The sequence below is a fragment of the Symphalangus syndactylus genome, chromosome 13, assembly GCF_028878055.3.
Source record: "Symphalangus syndactylus isolate Jambi chromosome 13, NHGRI_mSymSyn1-v2.1_pri, whole genome shotgun sequence".
NCBI classification, from domain to species: Eukaryota; Metazoa; Chordata; class Mammalia; order Primates; family Hylobatidae; genus Symphalangus; species Symphalangus syndactylus.
Window position 1 is genome coordinate 38,750,650 of NC_072435.2, and position 17,571 is coordinate 38,768,220.

At 51.4% G+C, this 17,571-nt stretch overlaps 1 protein-coding gene across 4 annotated transcripts in view; it reads right to left on the minus strand.

Moving 5' to 3' along the window:
• Positions 1-14,812, minus strand: part of ZNF564 (zinc finger protein 564) — a 33,027-nt gene extending 18,215 nt beyond the window's left edge. The window contains exon 1 of one of the 4 annotated variants that reach the window (XM_055239416.2): positions 14,146-14,812. Coding sequence is in view for 2 of the 4 variants with exons in the window: in XM_055239413.2 (XP_055095388.1) it covers positions 4,871-4,936 (66 nt within the window). In the remaining 2 variants the exon portion in view is untranslated. Of the gene's footprint in view, positions 1-2,902; positions 3,541-4,870; positions 5,938-14,145 lie in introns of those variants that run through there. The other 3 variants (XM_055239415.2, XM_055239413.2, XM_063616109.1) reach the window with 3 other exon arrangements.
• Between the last annotated feature and the right edge of the window lie 2,759 nt (positions 14,813-17,571).

The following is a 17,571-nucleotide window of genomic DNA, read 5'->3' on the forward strand; positions in this document are numbered from 1 at the left end:
TTTGGTCTTTCTGGTCATCAGTTTCCACTCTGAAAGTATCCAGAGGTTCCACAGAATCACCTCATTAGCTTAAAACTCAAGTATGGTCTGAAAGGGGATTGTTGTGAATCACAAAACGCACTCCACCTATCACTTAGGGAATTACAAGGGTTTTAGGATCCCTGTCCCAGGAACTGCAGACAAACACCAAATATATTTATTACACCACAGAAGCAAATACACTCATAAATTCATAAACCTTTTCTCCAGCAGAAAGAAGCCACAGGTGTCTTTCTCTAAGTCTGACCCTCACAGACATTTGCAGAAATTACACTCTGACTAAACCAACTCTGTGGATACAAAACCAAATTGCTGACAATGTTGAACTTTACCCAAGCTCTATAATCCTACAGAATAGCTATGATTAAAACACTCTCAACCACCACCACCCTTGGTGTTCCAGAGAAGCAGGATACTGGGGCGAAAAAAAAACCCTATTACTAATTTAGACATCTTTTATTTTACCTATAAGAAAGCCAGACAGGCGGCTGGGCGCGGTGGCTCACGCCTGTAATCCCGGCACTTTGGGATGCCGAGGTGGACGCATCACGAGGTCAGGAGATCAAGACCATCCTGGCTAACACGGTGAAACCCTATCTCTACTAAAAATTCAAAAAAAAAATCAGCCGGGTGTGGTGGCGGGCACCTGTAGTCCCAACTACTCGGGAGGCTGAGGCAGGAGAATGGCGTGAACCTAGGAGGTGGAGCTTGCAGTGAGCCGAGATCGCACCACTGCACTCCAGCCTGGGCGACAGAACAAGACTCTGTCTCAAAAAAAAAAAAAAAAAAAAAAAAAAAGAAAGCTAGACAGACTCTCCAAATTCCCACTGTTTACTTCATAAACAATTGGCTGGACAGTTTTGTCTTCACTGATCAGTCAAAACAAAATATCTGTAAATCCAACCTTAATGGTTAAGTTTCTCTCCTCCTTTCAGGCCCTGAACTTTGACCCACCCTCCACAGCCTAAGGAAGCACCCACCCAATCCCTCCTTTATAAACCATCCTAAAAACAGACTAACCTCAGGAAAAATATTCTCTGATCTAGGATCCGATTTTGTACTTTCCATTCTGCCCTCTCTTCCCACCTATTCCTAATCTTATTTGTTCCTCCCTATGAAGGAAAAACTTTTTTAGGGGAAGAGGAGGAGGGGAGACAGGGTCTTGCTCTGTTGTCCAGGCTAGAGTACAATGCCAGAATCATTGCTCACTGGAGCCTTGATCTTCTGGGCTCAAGGGATCCTCCCACCTCAGCCTTTGCTGGGACTACAGGTGTGCACCACCACAATTTTTTTAATTTTGTAGAGAGGTGGTCTTACTATGTTGTACAGGTTAGTCTCAAACTCCTGACCTCAAGCAATCCTCCTGTTTCGGCCTCCCAAAGTGCTGGGATTATAGATGTAAGCTGTCACTTCTACCAGAAAACCCTTTTCTGCCTAACCTCTGGGATGCTTGCAGATCTTGTATCTACTACTTTCACCCTTTCGTTATACTCCTTTCACATAATGTTACTTCTTACCTAACTCCAGATTTCTTGTATTTGAGGATGTCTAGAAACAGCTCTCTCAAATCATGGGAGCCCATGGTTTACTGTTATTATCTGAACAATAACAATTACAACCTCAGACAAGGTATCACTCTCCCAACTATACCTATGTGTGCATCCCCAGCTTTCCAGTGGTCTGTAGCTTCTCTCAGTAAAAAGGGCCCCTCCCCTGGTTGGAGTGATCAGGCTGGGATGCCTGCCAAGTTCTACCCAGGAAGAACCAACTGGGACTTCAATGACCTCCTTTTGCAGGCTCTTAGTTTGGAGTCACTCGGAGGCACACTCGGCCTCAGACCTCTGCTTCCTCAGACAAGACTATTCACTTACTTTTTTTTTTTTTTTTTTTGAGACTGAGTTTCACTCTTGTTGCCCAGGCTGGAGTGCAGCGGCACGATCTCAGCTCACCGCAACTTCCACCTGCTGGGTTCAAGCAATTCTCCTGCCTCAGCCTCCCGAGTAGCTGGGATTACAGGCATGCGCTACCACGCCCAGCTAATTTTGTATTTTTAGTAGAGACAGGGTTTCTCCATGTTGGTCAGGCTGGTCTCAAACTCACCTCAGGTGATCCACCCACCTCAGCCTCCCAAAGGGCTGGGATTACAGGCACGAGCCACCGTGCCCAGTTTCACTTACTTTTAAGTAAGAAAATATCCTGTGTTTGAAGAATCCAGCAAAATCACTCAAACTTACTGTTTATGTATATAGGAGGAAAGGAAACTGTAAGACATTTGTATTCTTTTTTTTTTGAGACGGAGTCTAGCTCTGTTGCCCAGGCTGGAGTCCAGTGGCACGATCTCGGCTCACTGCAACCTCCGCCTCCTGGGTTCACGCCATTCTCCTGCCTCAGCCACCCAGCAGCTGGGACTACAGGCACACGCTGCCACGCCCGGCTAATTTTTGTATTTTTAGTAGAGACCGGGGTTTCACCATGTTAGCCAGGATGGTCTCAATCTCCTGACCTTGTGATCCGCCCGCCTCGGCCTCCCAAAGTGCTGGGATTAAAGGCGTGAGCCACTGCGCCCAGCCAATTTTCTGTATTTTTTAGTAGAGACGGGGTTTCACCGTGTTAGCCAGGATGGTCGTGATCTCCTGACATCATGATCCACCCACCTTGGTGCTGGGATTACAGGCGTAAGCCATTGCGGCCGGCAAGACATTTGTATTCTATCGCTTAAACATGAAAAGCACATTTATCTATCCCTTTCAGACAATAGAGATGTCACATTATTATTACTTCCATGACAACTTCTTTACTAATATTTAATTCACTAATATTTAATATTTCGAAGTCCCATCTGATAGGATTTAGCATTAATCACCAAAGTCCAGATGAAAGGATACAGAACAGTTATCCATTACGACAAAATCTCTACCCTGCAAAGAGAAGATATTTTAGAGAATCTCTGTATTTCACCAGTTATCTACTACACTTTCTTGTGGAAATGTATTCGTTTCTCTGTAGCCATAATGGAAGACTGAATTTCCCTACTTATCTGAGGTTCTTATCCCCAGTAGCATTCTCAAGGCTAAGTTCTGGGATTGATCTGAAATCACCCAAAAGAAGAAAATAGACCTGAGAAACCTACCACACATGTCATGGGGAAGAAACTACACAAATAAGATTTTTTAACAAATTGAATGTAAGACTAGATAATTGTTTTCCCTCAAATCTACTTTCTGCCTCTTTCTCCCCCTTGTGACCCTCTCTTTGTAAACACTTTATCTTGTCTTTCAAGCACTACTGATAAAATACATTTTTTTTTTTTTTTGAGACAGAGTCTCGCTGTCGCCTAGGCTGGAGTGCAGTGGTGCGATTTCGGCTCACTGCAGGCTCCGCCCCCCGGGGTTCACACCATTCTCCTGCCTCAGCCTCCCGAGTAGCTGGGACTCCAGGCGCCCGACACCTAGCCCGGCTAATTTTTTTGTATTTTTAGTAGAGACAGGGTTTCACCGTGTTAGCCAGGATGGTCTCATCCCCTGACCTTGTGATCCGCCCGCCTCAGCCTCCCAAAGTGCTGGGATTACAGGCGTGAGCCACCGCGCCCGGCCTGATAAAATACATTTTACATTTAATGAAAAATAGGATCAAATAAGCAAATAAACCTTTTCAAGGGTTTACAAACCCAGGCAGAGGCAGTGCTGACCTGGAATACAGACATTTATCTGATTCCAATGTCAGGTGAGGTCACCCTATCCCCTAGGACATCTCCCAGCCCCATCCTGGCTGAGTGCTCAGTGACCAACCTCCCTGAAGACAGTGAATTGTGCCCTGCTCAGTCTGCCCCAAGCGCATTTTAACTTTCAGGTTCTCGCACCATTTCAACGGAGTAGGTTTTCCTTCTCCTTTGAGGTTTTTCTCCCTTCACTAGACTAAAAACAATCCAGAGGTCAGGAATCATTTGTGTCTTTTCCTCTCAATAACAGCCTAAGATTGGGTAACCATCAACGTGACCCTAAGGAACGGAAACTGGGGTTGAGGAAGAAAAGCTAAGCGTCCCAAAGGGTAAACTTTTCAGAGGAAGGGGATACGGGGAGACTCCTCCCACCTCAGGGCATGCAGCTGCTCCCGTGAGAGGCCCCACCCCTGCACCTTAAGCTGTCCTCTGGGAGGAGTGACCCAGGGGTTGATAATCACTAGATCCTCCAAGAGAAGTGGCAGCTGTGGGTATCCTGGGTCAGGCCCAGGCAGTTCTGAAAATCAGGACCAGAAAAAGATGGAGGGCCACATCACCTTGTAAAGTTTCCAGAGGGGAAACTCCACCCAAAGACATTCTGATTAGGCGTCGGGGCTTAGGAAAGATAAAAGGAGGGGAAGCACAAAAATGTTTCACCATGGCCGGGCGTGGTGGCTCACGCCTGTAATCCCAGCACTTTGGGAAGCTGAGGCGGGCGGATCACCTGAGGTCGGGAGTTGGAGACCAGCCTGGCCAACATGGAGAAACTCTGTCTCTACTAAAAATACAAAATTAGCCGGGCATGGTGGCGCATGCCTGTAATCCCAGTTACCCGGGAGGCTGAGGCAGGAGAATCGCTTGAACCCGGGAGGTGGAGGTTGCAGTGAGCTGAGATCGCGCCATTGCACTCCAGCCTGGGCAACAAGAGCGAAACTCTAGTCTCAAAAAAAAAAAAAAATTTTACCGTAGAGTGTCAGGTTCTTATTCTCTGTTTCCCTCTCAGGTTACAAGTACACAAACAAGAGGCCGGGCGCGGTGGCTCACGTCTGTAATCCCAGCACTTTGGGAGGCGGAGGTGAGCGGATCACCTGAGGTCTGGAGTTTGAGACCAACCTGGACAACGTGGCGAAACCCAGTCTCTACCAAAAATACAAAAAGTAGCCGGTCGTGGTGGCGCATGCCTGTAATCCCAGTTACTCGGGAGGCTGAGGCAGGAAAATTGCTTGAACCCGGGAGGCGAAGGTTGCAGTGAGCTGAGATCTTCCCACTGCACTCTAGCCTGGGCGACAGAGCGAAACTCTGTCTGAAAAGAAAAAAAAAATCCACAAACAGAAAACAAATCCTTTCAAAAGAGTATGGTGAAAGAAACTATAAACAACTAAAATACTGTGCCTTAAATGTAAAACAAAAAACAGCTGATAATGTTGATTTGGCGAAGGAAGGGAATGGGGGGAAGGAACCGGAAATTTAGGCATTTATTCCCAGCCCTAGTAAAAGCTAGGCTAAAAAAACGGGAGTCGTAGGTTTGAGATTCTTTTTCCAGTACGTTTGGAAGACTCGGAGGGAGACCAGTCCCCCGGAAAAAAACAAGATGTACTGGGAAGGCCACAGCCCACAGCTCCTCCCATGCACGAACCCCACACCCGAGACGGGATTCCGCCTTGTGACCCTCCCGTGTCCCGGCACAAACAATCTGGAGAGAGGCGGGGCTGCGAGCGCGGAGCTGCGCAGAGAGGGCTCCGAGGCCGGGGCCGCAGTCGCCGCGCAGGGACGGGACAGGACGCCCGCGGTACTGGCTGCGGCCCAACCCACCCTGCGGCCGAGGGGACAGAGGGCCGAGCTGTGCCAGGGAACTCGGGTCTCAGACCCTGGAGTCGCTGCAGGGAGGCCAGGGTGCTTCCACAGCCGGTTCCGGCCGGTTCCCACAAGCCCCTCCCCCAGTCTCCAGACGCCCGGCCCCGCACACGCACCATTTCCTGGCTTCCAGAGTGTCCCGGGGTCCTGCCTACGGCTCTCTCCGGCCTGTGCAGGTCCCGGCGCGCCAGACGCTGCGGTAGAGTCACCCGGGCCACTGGAGAAGCGGAGACCGGAACCCAAACGCAGCGGACACGAAACAGGAAGACCCCGCGGAGTTGTTGAACGTTACCCCCCGTCCCCCTTGCAGAGTTTCTGATTGGATGGTTTGCAGGTCCCCGCCCCAGTGCCCCTGATTGGGTGATGATCCAAGTCCTGCCCCCTTGGTACTGAGTGACAGGAGAAACAATGCGGTATGTGGCTGAGTAAAGACAGATTGACAGGGTCTTGGCCACTGCCCTTCGCGGGCCGGGCTTCCTTCCCTCTGTAACCTTCTGTGCCGGGGAGGATATTTACATTTCAGCAGAAAGTGTTTCAGGCTCTGCAGGGCTGACATTGGCGTGTTTCTGCGCTCAGAGTGCCCTTCCTGCCTTTTCCTCCCGGACACAGAGTCACAAGTGTGCACAGGGAATGACAGACTCGGCGTCCAGTGGAGCCATCCCCTGGCCTCAGAGTAGGAGGCGCGCCCAGGCCAGGCCAGACCACAGTGTAACAGGAGGGAGGAGGGCTTGCTTCTTTCAGGCAAGAAAATTAAAACGGACAAAGAAATAAAATTATTAAATGTATAGGAAAAACTGGAGTTTTTATGACAGCGATCATCTATAAAGAAACCAAGAGAAGTAAGCAAACATTTGAACTAGCTCAGACAAGCAGCCTGCTTCACCCGCAGTTCACAAGGAAAACTCACAATCATAACGTTAAAAATATTCCCAAGCGCCGGGCGCGGTGGCTCACGCCTGTAATCCCAGCACTTTGGGAAGCCGAGGTGAGAAAATTGCTTAAGGTCAGGAGTTCAAGACCAGCCTAACCAACATGGTGAAACCGCATCTCTACTAAAAATACAAAAATTAGCCAGGCGTGGTGGCAGGTGCCTGTAATCCCAGCAACTCGGGAAACTGAGGTACGAGAATCGCTTGAACCCGGGAGGGGGAGGTTGCAGTCAGCCAAGATAACACCATTGCACTCCAGCCTGGGCGACAGAGCGAGACTAAAAAATGAAATATGAAATGAAATGAAATGAAATAATGAAATGAAACGAAATATAAAATAAAATAATCCCAAGCTTGGGACCCAGACTCTAACTGCTGAAATGGAACCCCAGTGTGGATCAGAACCTGGTGATGAGACAGGGACACTTAATTCAACTCTGGGGGCTCAAGGTGCCCTCCAGTCCTTTCCTCACAGTGTGGAAACACTCTTTCCTTCAAAACCTTCATTTTACCAGCAGGAAACTCTCACCTGGAGTCATTGTAAAGTTGTGACCTAAATAAACTGTCATGTTCCCAAACCTTTTCTCCAGGGGACAATGCAAACAAGTCTTTCACTGAGCCTGACCTTCACAGATTTTCTTCATGTATGCAAATTACAGTCTGACCCCAGCTACCCCATGAATGCTAAAACCAAAACACTGCCCAGAAAATGGCCCCAGGCGCCAAAGGTACAACCTCAGAAAAGACAGAATCCTCCGCCCCCAACCCAACCACATCTGCACATGGGTCTCCTGTTTTTCACAGCTCTGCAGCTTCTCAGAACCCACATTCCTGGCCAGGCGCGGTGGCTCACGCCAGCACTTTGAGAGGCCAAGGCGGGCAGATCACCTGAGGTCAGGAGTTCAAGACCAGCCTGGCCAAATGGTGAAACCTCGTCTATACTAAAAATACAAAAATTAGTCGGGCGTGGTGGCGCGTGCCTGTAATCCCAGCCACTTGGGAGGCTGAGGCAGGAGAACCGCTTGAACCCGGGAGGCAGAGGTTGCAGTAAGCCCAGACTGCGCCACTGCACTCCAGCCTGGGCGCCAAAACAGTGAGACTCTGTCTCAAAAAAATAATAATAAAAATAAAAAATTAAATAAAAATTAAAATTAAAAAAAGAATCTGCACTCCTTCTGAGCAGCTGGAGGCCACCTGCAAGGGAGGGCAGGCTGCCCAAGAAGCACCCTTTTCCTCCCTTTGCAGGCTCCAGATTGGTCTCAGGCTCTCCTGCCCACTGCAGTTTATTCATTTGCTTCTCACCAACACTGATCACTTAGATAAGAAAAAAGACCTTCAATCCCCTTTGCTGTTTGTTTATTTGTTTTTAAGAAACTAGCAGAGTTGCTTCCTTCCTTCCTTCCTTCCTTCCTTCCTTTCTTTCTTTCTTTCTTTCTTTCTTCCTTTCTTTCTTCCTTTCTTCCTTTCTTTCCCTCTCTGGCCCACCCAGGCTACAATCTACTCGGCTTGCTGCTGCCCGCGCCGCGGACTGCTTGGGACTGCCGGCGCCCGCCACCGATGCCTGCCTTTTCTCCTTTGGATGCAGGCACGCGTTCGCCATCTTCGCCACGCTGCTCGCCAGCTCCTGACGCCGAGTGCTCTGCCCGCCTCAGCCTCCCGAGGTACTGGGACTACAGACGGAGTCTCGCTCACCCAGTGCTCGGTGTTGCCCGGGCTGGAGGGCGGTGGCGTGGTCTGGCCTCGCGGCAGCCTCTACGCCCCGGCCGCCTGCCTTGGCCTGCCAGGGTGCTGGGATTGCAGCCCCTGCCCGGCCGCCGCCCCATCTGGAAGGTGGGGAGCGCCTCTGCCCGGCCGCCCCGTCTGGGAGGTGAGGAGCACCTCTGCCCGGCCGCCCCGTCTGGGAGGTGAGGAGCGCCTCTGCCCGGCCGCCCCGTCTGGGAGGTGAGGAGCGCCTCTGCCCGGCCACCCACCGTCTGGGAAGTGAGGAGCGCCTCTGCCCGGCCACCCACCGCCTGGGAAGTGAGGAGCGCCTCTGCCCGGCCACCCACCGTCTGGGAAGTGAGGAACCCCTCTGCCCGGCCACCCACCGTCTGGGAAGTGAGGAGCGCCTCTGCCCGGCCACCCACCGTCGGGGAAGTGAGGAGCGCCTCTGCCCGGCCACCCACCGTCTGGGAAGTGAGGAGCGCCTCTGCCCGGCCACCCACCGTCTGGGAAGTGAGGAGCGCCTCTGCCCGGCCACCCACCGTCTGGGAAGTGAGGAGCGCCTCTGCCCGGCCACCCACCGTCTGGGAAGTGAGGAGCGCCTCTGCCCGGCCACCCACCGTCTGGGAAGTGAGGAGCGCCTCTGCCCGGCCACCCACCGTCTGGGAAGTGAGGAGCGCCTCTGCCCGGCCACCCACCGTCTGGGAAGTGAGGAGCGCCTCTGCCCGGCCACCCACCGTCTGGGAAGTGAGGAGCGCCTCTGCCCGGCCGCCCCGTCTGGGAAGTGAGGAGCGCCTCTGCCCGGCCACCCACCGTCTGGGAAGTGAGGAGCGCCTCTGCCCGGCCACCCATCGTCTGGGAAGTGAGGAGCGCCTCTGCCCGGCCGCCCCGTCCGGGAAGAAGTGAGGAGCGCCTCTGCCCGGCCGCCCTGCCCGGGAAGAAGTGAGGAGCGCCTCTGCCCGGCCGCCCTGTCTGGGAAGTGAGGAGCGCCTCTGCCCAGCCGCCCCGTCCGGGAAGAAGTGAGGAGCGCCTCTGCCCGGGCGCCCCATCCGGGAAGAAGTGAGGAGCGCCTCTGCCCGGTCACCCATCGTCTGGGAAGTGAGGAGCGCCTCTGCCCGGCCACCCACCGTCTGGGAAGTGAGGAGCGCCTCTGCCCGGCCGCCCCGTCTGGGAAGTGAGGAGCGCCTCTGCCCGGCCGCCCCATCTGGGAAGTGAGGAGTGCCCCTACCCGGCCGCCCCGTCTGGGAAGTGAGCAGCGCCTCTGCCCGGCCGCTCCGTCCGGGAAGAAGTGAGGAGCGCCTCTGCCCGGCCGCCCCGTCCGGGAAGAAGTGAGGAGCGCCTCTGCCCGGCCGCCCCGGCCGGGAAGAAGTGAGGAGCGCCTCTGCCCGGGCGCCCGGTCCGGGAAGAAGTGAGGAGCGCCTCTGCCCGGCCGCCCCGGCCGGGAAGAAGTGAGGAGCGCCTCTGCCCGGGCGCCCGGTCCGGGAAGAAGTGAGGAGCGCCTCTGCCCGGCCGCCCCGTCCGGGAAGAAGTGAGGAGCGCCTCTGCCCGGCCGCCCCGTCCGGGAAGAAGTGAGGAGCGCCTCTGCCCGGCCGCCCCGTCTGGGAAGTGAGGAGCGCCTCTGCCCGGCCGCCCCGTCCGGGAAGAAATGAGGAGCGCCTCTGCCCGGGCGCCCCATCCGGGAAGAAGTGAGGAGCGCCTCTGCACAGCCACCCATCGTCTGGGAGGTGAGGAGCGCCTCTGCCAGGCCACCCATCGTCTGGGAGGTGAGGAGCGCCTCTGCCCGGCCACCCATCATCTGGAAAGTGAGGAGCGCCTCTGCCCAGCTGCCCCATCTGGGAAGTGAGGAGTGCCTCTGCCCGGACACCCATCGTCTGGGAGATGAGGAGAGCCTCTGCCCGGCTGCCCCATCTGGGAAGTGAGGAGCGCCTCTGCCCGGCCGCCCATCGTCTGGGAAGTGAGGAGCGCCTCTGCCCGACCACCCATCGTCTGGGAAGTGAGGAGCGCCTCTGCCCAGCCACCTATCGTCTGGGAAGAAGTGAGGAGCGTCTCTGCCTGGCCGCCCCGTCTGGGAAGTAAGGAGCCCCTCTGCCCGGCCGCCCCGTGTCTGGGTAGAAGTGAGGAGCTCCTCTGCCTGGCCGCTCCGTCTGGGAGGTCTACCACGGAGGCCAGAAGCAATGTGGGGGCTGGACGTGGTGGCTCACGCCTGTGGTCCTGGCACTCTGGGGGGCGAGGCGGGTTGATCACTTCGGACTAGGAGCTCGGGACCAGTCTGGCCAACTTGGCGAAACATGAAGAATACAACAGACAAACCAACCAACCAACTCAATGACAACAAAACAGGTCTACCCTGGAGTCATACTCTAATTTTTTCTATTTTCCTCCCTTTCTGATCCTTTATCCCACTTTCTTTTTCTTCCTCTTCCTTCTCCCTCTTCTTTGTCAAATAGAGGATTGAGTTATTATCACTGATCCATATAAAGTCCCTCTCTCATTTATTTTAACTCCCACCCCCATTTCTATTCCCCAACTTCCCATGTGCAACCTTCCTAATATGTTTGATATGCATCTTTTTGTTTGTATGTATTTTTAGAAAATGTTTATTGTTTTTGTATGCAAAAAAAATTAATAAAAAAAAAAAAAAAAAAAAAAAAAAAAGAAACTAGCAGAGTTCCTGCTTTCCTTCTGTGGTTATGTATAAACTGGAAGACAAAAAAAATTCTAAAATACTTTATATGGATTTTAAAACTGGCAAGTAATGATTCCTTTGAGAAAACAAAGATATCAGCTATGCTATTATGATTTATACATTGGTTTCCATCCATGGTTCCTGACTCATAACTCCCATAGTCCTTGTTACAGTAAACAAACTCTCTCTCTCTCTGACCTTCTCCTGCCCCCCATTCACCTGTCCACTGCAGAACTCTAATGTGATTGTGGGTCATAAGACTCTCATTCCAAAGAGTGTCCTGTCCTGTACGCTGGGGAAAGGAATGCTACACAGAAGCCAAAAATTATCTGGACAGGGGTTGGATGCAGTGGTTCACGCCTGTAATCCCAGCACTTTGGGAGGCTGAGGAGGGAGGATCGCTCGAGCCCAGGAATTCAAGACCAGCCTGGGAAAGATGGCGAGACCCCATCTCTATGAAAAATAAATAAAAAGGCCAGATGCGGTGGCTCATGCCTATAATCCCAGCACTTTAGGAGGCTGAGGTGGGCGGATCATGAGGTCAAGAGATCAAGACCTTCCTGGCCACCATGGTGAAACACCCGTCTCTACTAAAAATACAAAAATTAGCTGAGCATGGTGGCGCATGCCTGTAGTCTCAGCTACTTGTAGTCCTAGCTACTTGGGAGGCTGAGCCAGGAGAATCACTTGAACCCAGGAGGCGGAGGTTGCAGTGAGCCGAGATCACTACTGCACTCCAGCCTGGGCGACATAGCGAGACTCCGTCTCAGAAAAAAATATTTTTCTTTTTATTTATTATTATTATTATTATTTTGAGACAGAGTCTTGCTGTGTCGCCAGGCTGGAGTGCAGTGGCGAGATCTCAAGTTGCTCACTGCAACTTCCGACTCCTAGGGTTCAAGTGATTCTCCTGCCTCGGCCTCCTCAGTAGCTGGGATTACAAGTGTGTGCCACTACGCCTGGCTAATTTTTGTATTTTTGGTAGAGACGGGGTTTCACCATATTGGCCAGATTGGTCTTGAACTCCTGACATCAAGAGATCCACCCGCCTTGGCCTCCCAAAGTGATGGGATTACAGGCGAGAGCCACTGTGCCCAGCCTAAAAATTTTTTGTTTCCTTTCTTTAAAACTGTTTTAGGCCGGGCCCGGTGGCTCACGCCTGTAATCCCAGCACTTTGGGAGGCCGAGGCGGGCGGATCACGAGGTCAGGAGATCGAGACCATCCTGGCTAACACAGTGAAACCCCGTCTCTACTACAAATACAAAAAATTAGCTGGGCGTGGTGGTGGGCGCCTGTAGTCCCAGCTACTCGGGAGGCTGAGGCAGGAGAATGGCTTGAACCCGGGAGGCGGAGCTTGCAGTGAGCCGAGATTGCACCACTGAACTCCAGCCTGGGCGACAGAGCAAGACTCCGTCTCAAAAAAAAAAAAAAAAAACTGTTTTAGGTGTGGCGTCACATGGCGTGGCAGCACATGGTGTGGTGGCACATGCCTGTAATACCAGCTACTCAGGAGGCTGAGGCAGGAGAATTGCTTGAACCCGTGACGGAGAGGTTGCAGTGAGCCGAGATCGTGCCACTGCACTCCAGCCTGGATGACAGAGCAAGACCCTGTCGAAAGAAAGAGAGAGAGAGAGAGAAAGGAAAGGAAGGAAGGAAGGAAGGAAGGAAGGAAGGAAGGAAGGAAGGAAAAGGAAAGAGAAAGGGGAGGGAGGGAGGGGGAGAGAGAGAAAGGGGAGGGGGGGAGAGAAAGAGAAAGAAAGAAAGGAAGAAAGAAAGAAAAAGAAAGGAAGGAAGGAAGAAAGAAAGAAGGAAAGAAAGAGAGAAAGAAAAAGAAAGAAAGAGAGAGAAAGAGAGAAAGAAAGAGGGAAGGCCGGGCGTGGTGGCTCACGCCTGTAATCCCAGCACTTTGGGAGGCCGAGGCGGGCGGATCACGAGGTCAGGAGATCCAGACCATCCTGGCTAACATGGTGAAACCCCGTTTCTACTAAAAATACAAAAAAATTAGCTGGGTGTGGTGGCGGGCTCCTGTAGTCCCAGCTACTCCAGAGGCTGAGGTAAGAGAATGGCGTGAACTCGGGAGGCGCAGCTTGCAGTGAGCGGAGATCGCGCCATTGCACTCCAGCCTGGGCGACAGAGCAAGACTCCATCTCAAAAAAAAAAAAAAAGAAAGAGAGAGAGGGAGAAAGGGAGAGAGAGAAGGAAGGAAGGAAGGAAGGAAGGAAGGGAGAGAGAGAGAGAGAAAGAAAGAAAGAAAGAAAGAAAGAAAGAAAGAAAGAAAGAAAGAAAGAAAGAAAGAAAGAAAGAAAGAGAAAGAGAAAGAGAGAGGCCAGGCATGGTGGCTCACACCTGTAATCCCAGCACTTTGGGAGGCCAAGGCGGGTGGATTGCCTGAGCTCGGGAGTTCAAGACCAACCTGGCCAACATGGCGAAACCTCGTCTCTACTAAAAATACAAAAAATTAGCTGGGTGTGGTGGCAGGCGCCTGTAGTCCCAGCTACTCGGGAGGCTGAGGCACGAGAATCACTTGAACCTGGGAGGCGGAGGTTGCAGTGAGTCAAGATCCTGCCACTGCACTCTAGCCTGGGAGACAGAGTGAGACTCTATCTCAAAAAAAAAAAAAAGAAAAAAAAGACGAAAGAAAGGAAAGAAAAGAAGGGAGGGACGGAAAAAGAGAGAGAGAGAAAGAAAAAGAAAGAAAAAGGAAGGAAGGGAGGGAGGGAGGGACGGAGGGAGGAAGGAAGGAAGGAAGGATGGTTGGATGGATGGATGGATGGATGGATGGATGGATGGATGGATTACACCAGTGCTGGGGAGGACATAGAGAAACTGGATCCTACTCCTACTCCTACGTTGGTGGTGGAAATGTAAAATGGTACAGAGAGCGCGGTGAGACGCAGAGCGCGGCCGGCTCCCCGAGTCCGAGGCAGTCAAGTGAGCTGGAGGGCAGGGATGTCCCGGGACAGGTCGCGGCCCCTGCCCCGCAGACACCGGGGCCCTCACTGTGCCGTGCACAGACGAAGCCCCAGCCGAGACGCAGAGCCTCCAGGTGGCTGCGGGAGCGGCGGGCGGGAAGCGGCGCAGTCGCGCTGGGGCGTCAGGGTGCAGAGGGCGTTGGAGGCGGTCTAGGGACACAGGCTCGGCCGCCTTGCTTTAGACCAGGAAGCCGCGCAGATCTGGGACCTGGGGGACCTCTCTGTGCCAGTGGGGCGAGACCTACCTAGCCCTGACGACAGTGGAGAACAGCCTTAACCGGCCTGGGAGGTGAACGAGTCCCCTGACGACGAGTGGAACGGTTAGCGGCCATGCGGCGGTTCGTCTTCGTTCTACCAGACCTTCATGTGGAAGAGAGAAATGGTAAAATGGCCTGGCACATGTGGTCCTGGGAAATCCCCAACACCCGTTGGGAAGATTTACTGACCGTCTATAGAAGGCCTGTGTAGGCCAGGCGCGGTGGCTCACGCCTGTAATCACAGCACTTTGGGAGGTCGAGGCGGGTGGATCACCTGAGGTGAGGAGTTCAAGACCAGCCTGACCAACATGGTGAAACCCGGTCTCTACTAAAACTACAAAAATTAGTCGGGCGTGGTGGCGGGCGCCTGTAATCCTAGCTTCTCGGGAGGCTGAGGCAGGAGAATCGCTTGCAGTGAGCCAAGCTCGCACCATTGCACTCTAGCCTGGGCAACAAGAGCGAAACTCCAGCTCAAAAAAAAAAAAGAAGAAGGCCTGTGTATATAATAGGAAAAAGCTGCTCAACTTCCCCCTCAACCTAAAATTTTATTTATTTATTTAATTTTATTTTTTTGAGACAGGGTCTTGCTCTGTCGCCCAGGCTGGAGTGCAGTGGTGCAATCTTAGCTCACTGCAACCTCCACCTCCCGGGTTCAAATGATTCTCCTGCCTCAGCCTCCCAAGTAGCTGGTACTACAGGCCGCACCACCACGCCCGGCTAACTTTTGTGTTTTTAGTAGAGATGGGGTTTCACTATGTTGGTCAGGCTACTCTCGACCCCCTGACCTCGTGATCTGCCCGCCTCAGCCTCCCAAAGTGCTGGGATTACAGGCGTGAGCAACCGTGCCCGGGTTTGTTTGTTTGGTTTGTTTGTTTGTTTTGAGACAGAGTCTCACTCTGTCGCTCAGGCTGGAGTGCAATGGCGGGATGTTGGCTCACTGCAACCTCCATGTCCCGGGTTCAAGCGATTCTCCTGCCTCAGCCTCCCAGGCAGCTGGGATTACAGGCGCCCGCCACCACGCCCCACTAATTTTTTTGTATTTTTGTAGAAATGGGGTTTCACCATGTTTGCCAGGCTGGTCTCAAACTCCTGACCTCAGGTGATCTGCTGGCCTCAGCCTCCCAAACTGCTGGGATTACAGGCGAAAGCCAAGGCGCCTGGCCTTTCCTAGGAATTTTAAAACAAAATGTGCAAAATATATTCATTTACTAACTCTACATTTGTCATTGCACTCCAGCCTGGGCAACAAGAACGAAACTCCATCTCAAAAATAAATAAATACATAAATAAATATAAATAAAAAATAAAATTCCTAGGAAATATTGTCTTCTGAAAATTTGAGCATTTTTGCCCACTGGGTTGATGGAGACAGAAAGGGTTCTAGGCCAGAATGTTCATATTTGGAAGACTTTCAAATTATAACTATTGTTACATGTTTGCAGTTTATTCAAGACTGCTGTTACATAGTGGAAAAATTAACTCCGTACTTCAAATGTCTCGTCTACTTAGATGTTTGGAAGTGTCCCATGTATATTAAATGTAGAGGTAGTGAAATATCACTTCGTAAATATCTTTTTGTTAAAATTTATAGGAAACACTGCCTTTTGGAAATTGAATTGTTTAACCACCTTTGTGAGCAGTGTAGTACTGTGTATAGTTGTTTGATAGTTTAGAGGAGGTGGGAGGGAAGAAATTGCAAAAGTAATAGGCCGGTGTGTTCATACTTGGACATTTTCAGACACTATTTTTCTGTATGTTTTGTGCATTTTGTTTTACTGTGTATACAGCATATATAATGGGCAAATGTATCCTAATTTTGCAACATCTAATTGCTAGATGTTAAAGAGGTTGCCAGTGTATGATAAAGTACTTAGTAAATTTAGCATATTTTGTATACTTTGTGTTGAAATTCATAGGAAACTTGTCTTCTGTGAATGACTTTTGGATAGGAGTTTGTTCAACCATCTCTAAGCATTACACATGCCTGTACTTGTCCTCTGGATTGAAAGCAGAGAGAAGGAAGTGAGGAGGGAATGGTTCAAGGCCAAAATGGTCATATTTAGGAGATACCTCAGATTATAACCACGGTTACATGTGTGGAATTTTATTTAACAGTGCTGTGTACATGGTGGACAAGTTATATCAAATATCTAGTATTTCTAGGTATCTGGAAGTGCTTCATGTATTTAAAAGTAGTAGTAGAATAACACTGATTGTTTTTTGTTTTTGTTTTTATCTTTGAGATGGAGTCTCACTGTCGCCCAGGCTGGAGGACAGTGGCGCGATATCGGCTCACTGCAACCTCCCCCTCCCGGGTTCAAGCAATTCTCTTGCCTCAGCCTCCTGAGTAGCTGGGATTACTGGGGTGCACCACCATGCCCGGCTAATTTTTGTATTTTTAGTACAGACAGAGTTTCACCATGTTGGCCAGGCTGGTCTTGAACTCCTGACCTCAGGCGATCCACCCACCTAGGCCTCCCAAAGTGCTTGGATTACAGGCATGAGCCACTGTACCCGGCGAATAACACTTTTTGTAAATAACTTTTAAAAACTGATGGGGCTGGGCACAGTGGCTCACGCCTGTAATCCCAACACTTTGGGAGGCTGAATTATTTAAGGTCAGGAGTTCCAGAACAGCCTGGCCAATATGGCGAAACCCCGTCTCTACTAAAAACACAAAAAGTAGCTGGGCTTGGTGGTGAGCGCCTGTAATCCCAGCCACTCAGAAGGCTGAGGCACGAGAATCTCTTGAACCTGGGAGGCAGAGACTGCAGTGAGCTGAGATCGTGCCACTGCACTCCAACCTAGGTGACAGAGTTAGACTCTGTCTCAAAAAATAAAAAAAGAAAAGAAAAAAGAAAAAAAACTGGAGGGAAATACTGTTTGGAAGTAGAATTGTTGAACCACCTCTGTGAACAATGTACTCCCTGTACTGTTCATTGGGTTGACGGAGGTTGGTGGGGTGAAATTTCCTGATTGGGACATTGTACTACAGCTATGCAACATGTTACCATTCGGAGAAAATGGCTGTATTATTTCCTACATGTGAATCTGCAATGACCTCAAAATAAATTTTTGTTAAAAAGTACACCACTGGCCGGGCGCGGTGGCTCACGCCTGTAATCCCAGCACTTTGAGAGTCAGAGGTGTGTGGATCACAAGGTCAGGGGATTGAAACCATCCTGCCTAACATGGTGAAACCCCCATCTCTACTAAAAATACAAAAAATTAGCCGGGCGTGGTGGCAGGAGCCTGTAGTCCCAGCTACTCGGGAGGCTGAGACAGGAGAATGGCATGAACCTGGGAGGCGGAGCTTGCAGTGAGCCCAGATCACGCCACTGCACTCCAGCCTGGGCAACAGAGTAAGACTGCGTCTCCAAAAAAAAAAAAAAAAGTACACCACTGGATTCTGCA